This window comes from Choristoneura fumiferana, chromosome 24 (genome assembly GCF_025370935.1).
Source record: "Choristoneura fumiferana chromosome 24, NRCan_CFum_1, whole genome shotgun sequence".
NCBI classification, from domain to species: Eukaryota; Metazoa; Arthropoda; class Insecta; order Lepidoptera; family Tortricidae; genus Choristoneura; species Choristoneura fumiferana.
Window position 1 is genome coordinate 7,884,937 of NC_133495.1, and position 13,782 is coordinate 7,898,718.

At 37.9% G+C, this 13,782-nt stretch overlaps 3 protein-coding genes across 5 annotated transcripts; 1 reads left to right on the top strand and 2 right to left on the bottom strand.

The window, feature by feature from the left end:
• The first annotated feature begins 1,194 nt into the window (after positions 1-1,194).
• LOC141441746 (26S proteasome non-ATPase regulatory subunit 9) lies at positions 1,195-4,725 on the top strand. The gene is made up of 3 exons (XM_074106590.1): positions 1,195-1,562; positions 3,018-3,253; positions 3,580-4,725. Exons 1-3 carry the CDS (start codon positions 1,352-1,354, stop codon positions 3,796-3,798), a joined length of 666 nt encoding a protein of 221 aa, XP_073962691.1. The 5' UTR covers positions 1,195-1,351; the 3' UTR covers positions 3,799-4,725.
• On the bottom strand, positions 4,696-8,119 carry LOC141441744 (dual specificity protein phosphatase 23-like). 3 transcript variants are annotated; one of them, XM_074106585.1, is made up of 4 exons: positions 7,740-8,119; positions 6,793-7,222; positions 6,090-6,213; positions 4,696-4,991 (listed from the first exon to the last, which is right to left on the bottom strand). In XM_074106585.1, exons 2-4 carry the CDS (start codon positions 7,189-7,191, stop codon positions 4,696-4,698), a joined length of 819 nt encoding a protein of 272 aa, XP_073962686.1. In that variant the 5' UTR covers positions 7,192-7,222; positions 7,740-8,119. The 3 variants fall into 3 exon arrangements, with proteins under 3 accessions (XP_073962686.1, XP_073962687.1, XP_073962688.1); XM_074106586.1 differs by lacking the exon at positions 7,740-8,119 and adding an exon at positions 7,499-7,709; XM_074106587.1 differs by lacking the exon at positions 7,740-8,119 and adding an exon at positions 7,417-7,507.
• Positions 8,120-8,354: 235 nt separating this feature from the next.
• On the bottom strand, positions 8,355-12,128 carry LOC141441745 (dual specificity protein phosphatase 23-like). Its single transcript, XM_074106589.1, has 3 exons — positions 11,575-12,128; positions 9,367-9,490; positions 8,355-9,099 (listed from the first exon to the last, which is right to left on the bottom strand). The coding sequence occupies exons 1-3, from the start codon at positions 11,980-11,982 to the stop codon at positions 8,951-8,953; spliced, it is 681 nt and encodes a 226-aa protein (XP_073962690.1). The 5' UTR covers positions 11,983-12,128; the 3' UTR covers positions 8,355-8,950.
• Positions 12,129-13,782: the final 1,654 nt, after the last annotated feature.

The window sequence follows — 13,782 nt, forward strand, 5'->3', positions numbered from 1 at the left end:
ATGATACACCATTGTACCGCTTCACACAATGTTTTATTCACTGAAAAGTTCATGGTAAATTTTATCTATAATTATGACAGATTTTTCTCTATACGGCAAAGTAAGAACGAGAAACAGCAATTTCTTATTTTAAAGTAATTTTGGAAAGTCCTTTCTTCGAGCATTGCTATGACTTTTAAAGAATATGTGTACCAATACGTACTCTGTGCCAATACCAAATATGTCAACTCTGTAGCTCTAGTGCCCACATGGCTGACTATACATAACATTACGCGAGGTCAACTGAATCTCTGCAAAATGCACCACCTAGCCTAATAAATTTGGCAGACATATTCTTTAAAGGTTTAAATAAGTGATTGCCATTAGACAGGTAGGTAGTAAGTAATAAATAATGAGAACCAAGACCTGAAAACTATTACAAGGATTTCCCAAAATTCCTACGGGTTCGGAAATAAAGAGGATGCGAGAAAGGCAGGCTGACCGCTGCTTGTAAAAACAATTTCGTGACTACCTGGAACAGCATAAAACGTGGACGATAAATTATAAGACATAATAATTTTTGGAATGCCAAAATACAGGTTTGTACGAGTTTCCAGCCCCTCATTCTGAGGTTGAAAATTCTTGTTGCTTATATGCGGCTGCACTATTTTTACAAATAATCGTTCTAATATTTAGTTTTTTTTGTATTGCTCATAACGCATTACAGTACCCGGCCATAAAGATCATCGGTCTTTGGAAAGAGACTGCTAATTTCGGCTTCGTATAGCGTTGTCACACACTACTTATATGACGTTTGTTTGTTTGATAGTCGTTGTACAGGTGCAATAGAGTACGGACGAATTTAGATTAAATTGTATAATAAAAAGTTGTAGAAACCCCTCAAAACTTTTAAATTGTATGATGGCATCTTTAGAAAAAAAAGGGAACTATTATTTTTCTAGTAGTTGCAACAGCTCTCGGATTGATCAACTAATTGATGGACGGTCGCCAGTGTTTGGAAATCGTCGTTTACAGCCAATTGTCTTTTTCCTAAGACCGATGTGCAATCGCCACGCCAGGTACTGTAATTTTATCATTCGTTATTAACATGTTGAATAATGTTAACCGGTTAATGCTACTTTGGCAACATTATCTACAGCACTCTATAGTAAGCTTTCCAGCTATTCAAGCCTTGTATAAAAAAGCTCATGAGGGATGGATGGGTGACTGACTGATAAATCGTATGACATTTCGTTCAAATGAAATCTAAGTCGCAACGCAAAACTTGCAAATTCATTCATTGAATAAATAAACCACAACACAACTAAATAAGTTTACACTTTGGTTAACACAGCTAAAGTTTGTCTAAAATATGGTTGGATTTAACATGGACGGGCCTGCAAGAGATCGTGTTTTGAATTTAATCCAAGAAAAGGATAGGATTGAGAATGAAATACGCGAAAATACCGCAATTCTTGAATCTAATAATGTGGGCATGCAGGACTCTCTAATTGACGCTGAAGGATTTCCGAGGAATGATATCGACGTGTATAAGGTCCGGCACGCTCGTCACCAGATCATTTGTAAGTACACATTACAAAACTAGTACTTAAAACTTTGGGTGAGTGTCAACAAATCCCTCTTAAGCAGCTTTAAAATCTCTTATTTTGGCTTTCAAACCTCGTACACTTATTATTATGCATCTAAAACGTGCTAAAGCCAAAATTAAGGACTTAGGACTTTTTACTCAATCAAATAAACTATTGCCTGTTTCCTACTAAATAAATCATCACTCTTTGTATCTCAAAAAATCTTTTCAACTCAAAACAAGTAAAATCACAATAAAACGAAATTTGTCTATTATTACGAAACTGCAAATAATGGTGGTGCATAATGTTTGTTGACCATATTATCCAAATCTCATACATAATTGTACGAGGTTGATAGTGTCCTCATACCTCATATGGAGGGTCCCAAATCTCGTATTTGTATGAGGAACCTCGCATGGTTGGCAACCCTGCTGTTAACATATAAAGTAACTCTTCATCTGTGTAATACTAGCTTTATCATAGTTTATATGTTGCTGAGTATAGAACCATTTATATTTCTTATAGAGGCATATTATATTTACGGTTACATTTTATATTCTTTGTTTTATGAGTCTTCTGTCTAATCTGCTGCTGTAGATTGCATCAATCAAGCAAATCTAATGCTAGTTGCAATCTAGTCCTTACTTCTTTCTGTTGGTTGCCTGTAAAAGATTGTTCTGAAGCAATAAGGTTGTCTATTATGTTTACCTTATAATTTTTAACCCCCGACGCAAAAGGGGTGTTATAAGTTTGACCTCTATGTGTCTCTCTGTCTGTGGCACTGTAGTTCTTAAACGGGTGAACCAATTTTAATGCGGGTTTTTTTTTAAAGCAGGTTTTCTAGCGATGGTTCTTAGACATGTTTTATCAAAATCGGTTCAGCCGTTTTTTAGATATGGAACTTTGAAGTGACAATGTCTGGGGGTTTTCCAACTTTTGGTTGGTTAATGGTTATCTCTCTGTGTACAGTTAGTTTACTACAAAATATAGATAATAATGACCAAAATTATAAAAATTTGTACAGTCAAAAATATGTTACTACAGCCTTATTGCGTTGAAATAAGTGTGTTTTTTTTTTAAATGTTGAATAAGTTCATATTTTTACACTTGACATACACACAACCTTAATGTTAAGTGCATAAAGTTGTATATACTGTACATATTTTTGTAACTGGCCGTATTCATGTCTTTGTTGTTAACTGTACTAGTTTTCTGTATCACTTACTATTCTGGAGTCATTGTTTTGTATTGTAAATGAAGTCACCTAGCCCATATAAATCAAATCTAATGTTTAACATGAGCTAGGCTGCAGGTAGAGGCTAGTGAATAATATAATTTATTAAAAGCTTGTATTTGACTGAACAATATATATAGGCTAGTATATAAAGTACAGGTAGTGAATATAGTGCCTTTCCTTGCAGTAAAATACTATTTTGTTCTAATTTTCAGGCCTCCAAAATGACCATAAAGCAATAATGAAGAGAATAGAACAAGGCCTGGCCGAAGTACACTCGGGCTTGCTGGGCACTGATGGGCAGGGGACTTCAGCTCCAACACCCACATTACACATGAACGGAAATGGTGCAAACCACCACACCGGCCACGCTCCAATGGATACTGTAGAGGATGGACAAGTGTTTGCGAAAGTGGCTTTTGTGCATGACGGATCACCAGCTGATGATGCTGTAAGTTAAATAAATAAATGTCTTGGCACCAATTGACTTAGTCCAAAAGTATGCCGAGCTTGTGTTATGGGTACTAGGCAATTGATAAACATACTTAAATAGATATAAACATACCTCAATAAATACATATAAAAAATATTCAATATCTGCCTCAATTGGGGAACTCGGGACCTCAAGCTTCGTAGTCAGGTTCTCTAATGATATTCAATGTATTCAAGAAATTTTTTCACTTCAACACATTTTTTGTTTAAAATACTAACAAGGTTAATCAAGTACAGTCAACCTAAAAACATTCTGAGATGCTCACAAATACCTCTCCATTCCAGGGCCTCTGTGTTGGCGATGAAATTATCCAATTTGGCTCAATCAACTCCCACAACTTCACAGACATGATGCAAGTACACGAGGTGGTGACGCACTCTGTGGGGCAGAGAGTGCAGGTCCGAGTGAGAAGGGCTCCCCACAGTGTCCTCAATTTCACCGTTATACCGAGACCGTGGGCTCAGCCTGGGTTACTTGGCTGCCAGATTAACAGGATTGCATAGGGGTATGGTTTCCTAGAATGTCACTGTTGCCAAATATGACAGCAAGTGTTAAGGAACTTGAATTGGGAGTGACTGAGCTAGTCATACAGAGAAGTAGCTACAAGTGGAACAAGTTTCTATGGCTAATATTTGAACTTTAAAAAACTTTTCTTTTTAGTTGCAGCAACCAGTAAGCAGAGTTTCAAAGCAAGTTTGGGTTCTCTATGGAACACAATAAAAATTAAATTAAGTATTTTCAAGCAAGGCAATATCAGGATATTGACTTGCGATTTTTACGTATAATTTATGTTACCTAAATAGTATATTTTTAATAATTTTGCATAACTACAGGTGAGGTGAAACCTTTGAATATGAAGGTTTCAAGTCTTGGAGCTGTGTAGCTGCAGTTACAATGCATATTGTCAACAAATGATACTTTTGTTCTTGATATCCCAGAATAGAGATCTAAATAACTAAGGCCTCATTCACACGAGGGCTAAAAAAACCGTTGCGTGAAAACTCGATGTTGGCCCAATTTCAATTCAATTTAACACCCAACGTCCAGCGCAGAAAATTCAACACTGCTTGATTAAGAACTGTCCCTGACAAGTAAACATTAGTTATATTTGAATGTTTTTTTAGAGACGTTAGTAAAGCTCTCGTACGAATGAGGCCTAAGGGCCGGTTCGAATTGTTAGCCCTGCTTCGTAAAGATACCCAGATTAATTATTTGACGATAGATCAGCCTTAGAGTAGCCTTAAGCAAGCAGAAACCTAATCTTACTTCATTGGGGTGTAAATATTCGTATATAATTTTTAAAAACTGTTGTATTTTCTTAAAAATTGTACAAAATTTCACCTTTCATTTCAGCTCAGCTGAAGTTGTCTAAAATGACAATGTACAAAATATAATTAATACTAAAAATAAATCTTATGATTAATAACCATTGTGTTTGTTTTCTTTTCGCACAACTTTTTAATAAATTCCTTCCTTTTTTCCGCTTCTTCCTCCTTGAATTTGACGATTGTACTTTTGGCGGGAATTTCATCGTCGCCATCTTGTTTTTCTTCGTCGCTGTCAAACATGTGCTTCATTGAGCAGTCGAAATAAAGCTTGTCTTCCACGAGACGGTAGTCGGGCTTCGCTACGGTCCCCCGCACGCAGTCGTGGTAGTGGCACACTATCTTTTCTTGCTCGTACGTTTCACACGAACCTGGAGTGAAATACAGAGTACAAGTTTTAAGATTTTTTTGGAAATTTTTTATTTCAACTGAGCTGAGATATGAGGTGCATATGGGAAATTCGTGTCGGTACCGTTGGCCATCAGTGGTGTAGCGGTATAGCACGCGGTACGGAATACCGAGGACCTGGGTTCGATTCCCAGTGATGGATTTCTGGTTTTTCTGTGCATCTATATTTCAGTTTGTATTTTCAATTTAGTACAAGTTTTTGTTTAATGACGGTTGAGTCGCAATCTTTCGGGTAAGTATATGGTGTTCGCTTCAGTCTATTAAGGTTGTAAAAGGTAGAATTCACTGGTAATCCTCGTTTTCTAATGGCATCCAGGATTAGACAGGTTTTGTACAAGTTCCAAATTTCGATTAACTCTTTTTTTATGGCGTTTGTTATATGACGGTTTTAGAGAGTGGGGGGGGGGGGTGATCCATAGAATCTGGAACACATGAGGGGTCGAATCCCCTATGATTCTCCACCCCTTGGACACAGACTTACAACCAGAGGCCGTACCTATTTCCTAACGTTTCTGACGCTCGCGATCGCAATCAAATGACAGTTTATGCGAAATCTGTCAAGTGTCAGGTAGACTATGAGTAAGACCGCATGTACTAAACTGATAGTGTCTTTCCAACCTCGACATTGGCGGAATCATCGATAGTATCGATGGAGCTATACTTTCAAGAATTGAATTGAATTGATCGCATGTATACCTACTTGTCGCTCGGCGAGCTTTTTCTCTCGTGTGCGGTCAAGTTAGCGAACTTAGGTGAGACACTATACTTAAGTAAAACTTACTATCCGAGCGCAGTAACCCGCAATAGGTCTTGGCCTCCAACACCTACACCTGACTACGCCACGCTTTACGATCTTGGGCCAGCTCTTGCCAGCCTTTGAACCCAAAATCCGAAAACACGCACGGGAGCCCACCGACTTGCGACAGGCCCGACGAAGTGCAAAATTCGAACTTCTCGCCGTCCCGCTGATGCTAATATTATTTAACACGAGAGTGAGAGGCACGGTACGATACGAATTTCGTAGTAGCCCTCCAGGTACGTCTACCGTGGCATGTTCTGACCTGGTCTCTGCACGCGCACGGTGAGCACGGCGCGCTCGGGCGGCATATCCCGGAAGTGCACGAGGTAGCACGCCAGCAGCGTGCCCGTGCGCCCGCGCCCGTGCCGGCAGTGCACGCCCACCACCTGCGGACGGTGTTTAGTTGTTTATGGAAAAACCGTGGCCGTTCACAACACGTGCAGTAGAAAAGCCTGCGGTACGTAGGGGAACCAGGGGTACCTAATACCAGTCTCCGGGTAATGGTGGTCACTTCAATAAATGGACAAAACTAATGCCTTAATTCCGTGGCGTACCGCCAGCTCTCTTAGCATAGTAGGCAGCTCAAGGTGCTGCCTACCATAGAATTAACCCAATATACAATGTATACATGTCATTTAATAATATTGTAAATCTGTTTTAAAAAAATATATATACCTATACCTCGTTGAGTTTCTTGCCGGATTCTTCTCAGCAGAGGTTTTTCCGAACCGGTGGTAGTTTTTTTTTTACATTCATAAGTGCTTGTTGTAGCCTAAATTGAATAATGATATTTTGACTTTGACTTTGAATACACGCCTAAGCATATAATGATTAGGACCCGAGGGTTAGGTACGCCACGCTACGTGGAGCCCTCATTATATTTTTTTATGTGGAAGTCTAAAACTCAAGTCCCACGGTACACGTTTGTAAATTCTAAGTATATATAAATCTAAATATATACAAACCTCTCCCCTTATCTGAGCTCTTTCGCAAAGCTCTATAAATGTTATAATCTGCTTCAACGTCGGCGTCCCAAACTCCTTTATCCGAATCTCTGACCATTTCAATTTCTTCTTACATTCTAGGATAGGTGGTCTCTTCTCAGGAGAGAGTGTGATCAAATGATTGACGCCAACATCCGCCAAGTAATTGAGATTGGCCACTGTTTGTGGCCAACCCATCGCCGCTACCTTATTTTCGATGAACCATGAAAAATTATAAGGAGGGTAGGATTCATACTCTTCTTCCACCGCTTGTGGTGCGTCCTCTGCGGGTTGTTCAACTTTTTCTTCTTTTTTTTCGTCCATATATTTGTATAATAGTTTGGCCAGTTTTAAATTTGTTCGCATTGATTGAGAGCTCATTATAAGAGGCTGAGGCTGAGTGGGTATGGCACTGAAAGGAAAAATGTGTGAAATGGGAAAGATTATTTATATCAGTAACTACTAAAAAAAAACTGAAAAATAAATTAAAATTGTTCAGAAATTACCTACCCTGATAGTGATTTGATTACTAACTATTGGATATATATTTACTAAGTCATACCATTTACCAAATATCCCGATTTGGTTTGTCGGGTCAGTACCTACCTTTTTTAGGCACATACATAATAAAAACATAAAGGATATCAATGCAAATTATAATCCCTTTCGATAAAATCAATCATAGTACCTATATCACAAACACTTCCTGCAAAATCTTAACAAAAACAAGCCCCAGCCCCACGTAAAAACCACATGGTATCACCACAAAAAACTCTAAAGGAAAAACGCAAACAATTTATCTGTTATGCAGACTGATTTTAAACATTCTGCGTTTCGTTCTGACCGGTTCTGACGGACTATCTTTAGTCTTTACCTACTCGCCATAACTTTTTCGCGCCAAAACATACACAACCACAGCTGTCACTTACCAATCAACGGCAAAGTAAACAAATTCATTCACATCCACGAATATCCTCGTTTACAAGAACAGCAATTTCCTAAACACGTTTAAAGCAGTCTATTAAATTTTGCGCACACTAAATTAACTATTTCTGTCCCGAGCCGTGGCAGACGAATTGGCAATACCGTTGGGTGGTCGCCAGAGCAGTGTTGGCAGTGCCAGCCTAATCTTGTATGTTAGATTAATTAGTTATTTTTAAGCATCGTTATACTTATCGTAATAGTTTGAGGGGTATCCTTTCCTTACCCCGGTTTATAATTTAAAATGTGCTTTAAGTTTGGGATACGTAGCTACCTATATTTTGTTTGGATAGGTATTTAACTAAATGTAAACAAAACAACGTCAATTAGTGTCTTAAATATTGAAATTCGCCCATTAAACTATCTAAACATTTACATTTCTGAATTGACTAGTGAGTCTAATTTGTATTACAATGATAATAAGTAAAATGTATAAAAACCTTGAATGTACCAAATCTGGCTGCTGAAGTTTATAATTTAAAGAATTCCAAGATAGTTATGGACCTATGAGATTTTAGCGTGGAAACGTAAAATATATTACATGTGGGAAAAACGAAAGAAACATTGGTTAACATCATTTAATAAATGTTTAGTTTCAGGTACAACATAGAACAATCATAATAATCATAAACAATCGATCACAATCAGTCCATATTCTTATAAATCACAGGTTTAAACTTAAGAGTACCCACAGATCAAAAAAGCTTAGAGATATTATATCTTCTTGATATACGCATGGGAATATATTTTATACATAAAGAAACTATGAAACTATTTGTATTTAAGTACAATTTCGCATCGTCGATGCTGATACGTCAATACAGTGTACAGTGTTACATAAGACGTAATACAAAATTTGTGTTTCGTGCTCAGTTAATGTTGAAATAAGTGAAAAAAGTTGTGGTTTCTATACATTATTGAAATAAGAAATCATGAATAATGTATGGAAACCGCAAATTTCATCGGACAAATTTCAACAAAAGAGTTAATGCATTATATTACCCAGCATTAACTGAGCACGAAACACTAATTTTGTATTACGTCTTATGTAACACCCTGTAGTCAGTGGATGACGCGGTCATATCCATAAATGGGGATAATGGGAAGCAATTTATCGCGCGCAAACTTTGCTCCAGCGATCTGAAGGCGACTCTAGCGTTTACATGTTCTTCTTGTTGTATTCTCTAGCGGATTCTATGAAGTCCTCCATGACTTCGCCAGAGACACCGAACTTGAGAGGATTGTCCTCCGTTAGATGCTGAAAGTATTGGTACACCGCTTCTTCTTGCTCAGGCATCCCACATGAACCTGGGGAAGATGAGAATATATTTTAATTTAAGGTGTTTTTATTATATATTTTTTTAATAAAGACGGCGGTTGTCAGTCTCTGGGAGTTCTGGATTTTGGTGGACATTTTCGATCGTTTTTTGGTTAGGTACCAATCATATTTCAATTATGTTAACTGTAGCCAGATAAAGTAGGTAATGCAAAGACTGCGGTTAAATTACGCTGTAAAGTCATTAAAGACTTTAAAATGAGGTTCTATTCAAGCACAAGATATTTATGTGAGTATACCTGCTCGCATCATGCGGATAGTGTTGATGGCCTGGTCAGGGTTGAAGCGGTGAAAGTGCACCAGATAGCAGGCCAGCATCACGCCCGAGCGGCTGCGACCTTGCCGGCAGTGGACCCCCATCACCTGATGACATGGCAAATGAACACATTTGGTCAGATGGTTCTCTAATTTTTCGCCGAAAATATTCATATAACTGTAAGTACTTCAGGAATGTTCTACAAATAGTTATACAGAATGATTTTTAATCGGTGATCAGGAATAACAAAAAGTGATAAGGACGGTCTTACTGAACAACTTTTCCCAGGGGACCAATACGAAAATCGGGGTAAAAAATGAGCTATTTCATAAAAAACCTCAGCACCTCATCAGCCTGAATCAGCATGAATGAAACCAGGATTTTTTTTCCCGATTTTCGTATTGGTCCCATGGGAAATGAAATGAAATTTATTTGCGGTAAACGTACATTATAGTTAGGTATATGATGTTTTAGGATTTTTTGTTTCATACATTTAGACTTCATGATGCAAATTTTTTTTTTTGATACATGCATCACATGCTAACAATAACGACTCCCTAGTTTGTATCAAAAGATTCTAAGTAGTTGACATCATTCAAAGGGAAAAGTTATTCAGTATGACCGTCTTTATCGCTTTTTGTTATTGGTTTAGTTATTCCTTAGTTTCAGAATAAAAATCGTTCGTCCAAGAACCAGTTGGGAAATAAATCATTTGAGAACAATATTTTCGGCGAAGGGCCAGGATACGTACAGGAATCAATAAGCGCTAACTAATTTACGGATCTACAAATTAATGTATTTTTATATATAGCTTAGTTTTTAATTTAATCATCATCATCATCATCATCCCAGCCTATATATGTCCCACTGCAGGGCAGAGGCCTCCTCTCAGAACAAGAGGGCTTGGGCCATAGTTCCCACGCGGGCCCAGTGCGGATTGGGAACTTCACACGCACCATTGAATTCCTTCACCGCAAAGCACGTGGTAAATATCAAATGTAATTCCGCACATGAATTTCGAAAAACTCAGAGGTGCGAGCCGGGGTTTGAACCCACGACCCTCTGCTTGAGAGGCGATAGGTCAAACCACTAGGCCACCACGGCTTCTAATTATTATTATTAGGGGCTGTTTCACCATCCATTGATTAGCGTTAAGCGACGGTTAAATGTGATGCCGTCTCCGTCTATTCGAACAAAACAAATAGAGACGGCATCACTCCTAACCGCCAGTTAACACTAATCAATGGATGGTGAAACAGCCCCTTAGATTTTAATTTAGTTTATATTATTTAGTATTATTTCTGCTTTTTGTTTTATTTTTATCTTAATACCTAAATCAACATGTAAAAAGCTTTATACACATTTTGGGAGACGGACTCAATATAATCATGCGACTTTTGACTCAGTGCTGCTAACATGCTTCAGCAAGAACGAAGATTTATGGCAATTTTCAGTGTCTCTTCTGCAATATCCAAGGTAGTGTCACAAGTAGATTGAGTAATCATTTACCTACTTGAGTGGCATGTCCTATGCTATGCATTATATCGCCCACTTCGATTTTTGTGACGTGAACTTGCAGACCCTATACTTATTTACTACGAAGTGCAAAATTCGAACTTCATCTCTTGCCGTCCTACTGATGATTGTGTTGTTTGATACGATATTCGAATTTCGTAGTAACCCCCCTGGGGAACATCGAGGGATCGGTTGATGGGGAATACTGGGGATAATGTCACACATTTAAATAACGAAACCCTCAACTCTTCCGCCTTAACCGCGATTATTTTGTAACTGTAAGCGTTCTAATATAATGCAAGTCTATTTTTAGCGTAAGAACTTCCTTGAACTTTCCGTGCATCGAGTAGTACAGTAAATATCATTGAGTGTAGGTATTTGCCAAGTTTATCAAATGGAAACTATATAAATAAATTCCACGTGGGTTTTTTGAAATAACCTCAATGTTTGGTTACGTATACCTATTCCGAAATGCTAACACAAGTTTGAGGATAGCCAAAATACGGTGAGGTAATATACTTATATAAAAAGGTGATTTACTTAAAATAAAAACTATTAGACAAACTAAACATCTAATGAATACCATATACGTTTGAAACTTTTTATAGCTGTGAGTTAAGAACTTAAGAATAAATTAGACGAAATATGTTTATAAATCGTAGCAGTAGGTACCAACCTCTCCATTTTTGTCCGCCCTTTTACAGATATCGATAAATTTCTTAACGTGCTCCAATGAGGGTACTTCGAACTCTTCCACGGGTATCTCGGACCACCGTATCCTGGCAACATCTTCAACAGGAGGCTTCTTATCGGCAGTCAGTGTGACCAGGTGCGTTATACCCTGGTTGACGAGGTATTTAATGTTTTCTTTGTTTCTCGGAAACGCCATGGCTGCCAGTTGCTTTGGGATGACCCAGGAGTATTTTAGAGGAGGGTACGCGTCTACCTCTATTTCTGGGAAAGGATTTTCAGGTATGATAACAGTGAGATCGTTTCTTATCTCTTTCCGTGCTCCTGCTAAGTTCTTGTCGTCTTGTTCAGTGATGTCTTCCATTCTTGAATAAATGTCGAAGGCGTCCGCCATCTTGGGAAATTAAAGAGGTTAGTTCGCGTTTAACTTTTTAATTGAATTTAAGGTAGCACTGGCACTTTCACGGCAGCATGCACTCGCGTTCGATTTTTAAACGTAGACTGACGAGACAACGGTTAAAGGACGGCGGGAACTTGGCACCAACGCAAACTCTGGAGTGTAACATTTATTTCTGGAGACCCAACCTTGGCCACGGTTACTTTCTACCTTTGAAACAACTGTTTACCTGAATTTGAACCTTGCATCTTTAAAATACGGCACAGTAATTTTCAACTAGTTTCAATTTGTTTAGGCGTGGAATAAAGTATCAAGAAAAAAGTTGACAGTCGTTATAAAGTCTTTGATAATTAATGACAAGGAAAAGTCGTAAATAAGCTTCGGTTTGTTCTGTGACGTCATTCGATTTTTAATGAATGAGGCAATGACGTCAAGAGAATTCGTAAACACATTAAACTTTGAATTAACAGGATGGAATTAGATTCGACGGAGAAGCTTTAAATAAGTAAAGCTTGGCTTGTAATGCGCAGTGGATTATTTGCTGAAATTTTACACTACAAAGTATTTCTTGTAAGCCGAAGAACCAATGAATCATTATATTTTCAAAACATCGTCACTAAATAATTGTGGAATAAATTTTGAATCAATTACCTACAGGTGTAATTCCATTTTAGGAAATTGTCGCTTATTTACTATTGATTGTCTATTGTTTGTTTACATTTAAGTATGTACGTACCTACGTCTTACGCGGTAGTAGGTTGCATTCTGATTTCATTATTAGTTTATTAGGTATAATAAAATCGAAATTACATAAAGGAGCAATTGTTATTTTTAATGATCTTTAAATTATGAAAATAAAATATGAATCAATGCTCAAATTAAAGTTTGATCTTACCTAAACTTCTTTTATACATGCACCTACCCAAAGTAGATCGGTGTAGGTACTTATGTTATAATACTAGCTTTTGCCCACGGCTTCGCCCGCGTGGAATTCGGTTATCGCGCGCCGTGCTGTTCCCTCGGGAACAGTGCATTTTCCGGCATAAACAGTAGCCTATGTCACTCTCTGGCCCATAAACTATCGCTATGCCAAAAATCACGTCCATCCGTCACTCCGTTTCGACGTGAAAGACGGACAAACATACAAACAAACAAACGTACAAACACATACACTTTCACATTTATAATATTAGTATGGATAACCTACCTTAACGAGGTTTATCGACGTTCTATAATTTAAGGCCGTTCCCTGAGCCAATACGCAAAGCTACCCCAAGAATTATCCTATTGTTCTACGAAACGTTGATATTTGTAGACATGGGAAAAATATATATCATTCTTGATTATATTATCTTTAATAACACAGCTTTCGATGACACGATTTATCACACTTCGCTCGATACATTCAATACATTTCTAATCACTTACATTTCTTTGTAGTCGACGTGGATTGAAATCAGAACTAATACTGGCTCATAACATCAATCGCATAACAAACATCTGTCTATCGTTATGCTGGTCTGTCTATAGCATTAAATTTTATTACAAACAACCACGCCACTACCGCCCTTAGAACCACGCCATACGATCCATTTTCAAACGACTTTCGCATGTCTGAAAAAATCCAATATGATCTATATCGATTGATTTAAGACCACTAATTTTAAGATATGAGCGCTCCAAATTCGACCTAAGAACTAGGGATATAAGGTTGGTTTTCCAGAGAACTGGCCTTGACATAGAGTAGGGCTGACACAGATAGGCAGCTAAAAATAGCGCGAACTAAACCGTGTGAAC

Excerpts from the sequence above, each read along its gene's own strand:
- LOC141441744 (XM_074106585.1), bottom strand. The coding sequence starts at position 7,191 with ATGAGCTCTCAATCAATGCGAACAAATTTAAAACTGGCCAAACTATTA. Across the intron at positions 6,214-6,792 it reads GAGCTCAGATAAGGGGAGAG|GTGGTGGGCGTGCACTGCCG; the intron begins GTTTGTATATAT and ends CACCGTCCGCAG. Across the intron at positions 4,992-6,089 it reads CGTGCGCGTGCAGAGACCAG|GTTCGTGTGAAACGTACGAG; the intron begins GTCAGAACATGC and ends ATTTCACTCCAG.
- LOC141441746 (XM_074106590.1), top strand. The coding sequence starts at position 1,352 with ATGGTTGGATTTAACATGGACGGGCCTGCAAGAGATCGTGTTTTGAAT. Across the intron at positions 1,563-3,017 it reads CGCTCGTCACCAGATCATTT|GCCTCCAAAATGACCATAAA; the intron begins GTAAGTACACAT and ends TCTAATTTTCAG. Across the intron at positions 3,254-3,579 it reads GATCACCAGCTGATGATGCT|GGCCTCTGTGTTGGCGATGA; the intron begins GTAAGTTAAATA and ends TCTCCATTCCAG.
- LOC141441745 (XM_074106589.1), bottom strand. The coding sequence starts at position 11,982 with ATGGCGGACGCCTTCGACATTTATTCAAGAATGGAAGACATCACTGAA. Across the intron at positions 9,491-11,574 it reads GGGCGGACAAAAATGGAGAG|GTGATGGGGGTCCACTGCCG; the intron begins GTTGGTACCTAC and ends CCATGTCATCAG. Across the intron at positions 9,100-9,366 it reads TATCCGCATGATGCGAGCAG|GTTCATGTGGGATGCCTGAG; the intron begins GTATACTCACAT and ends CATCTTCCCCAG.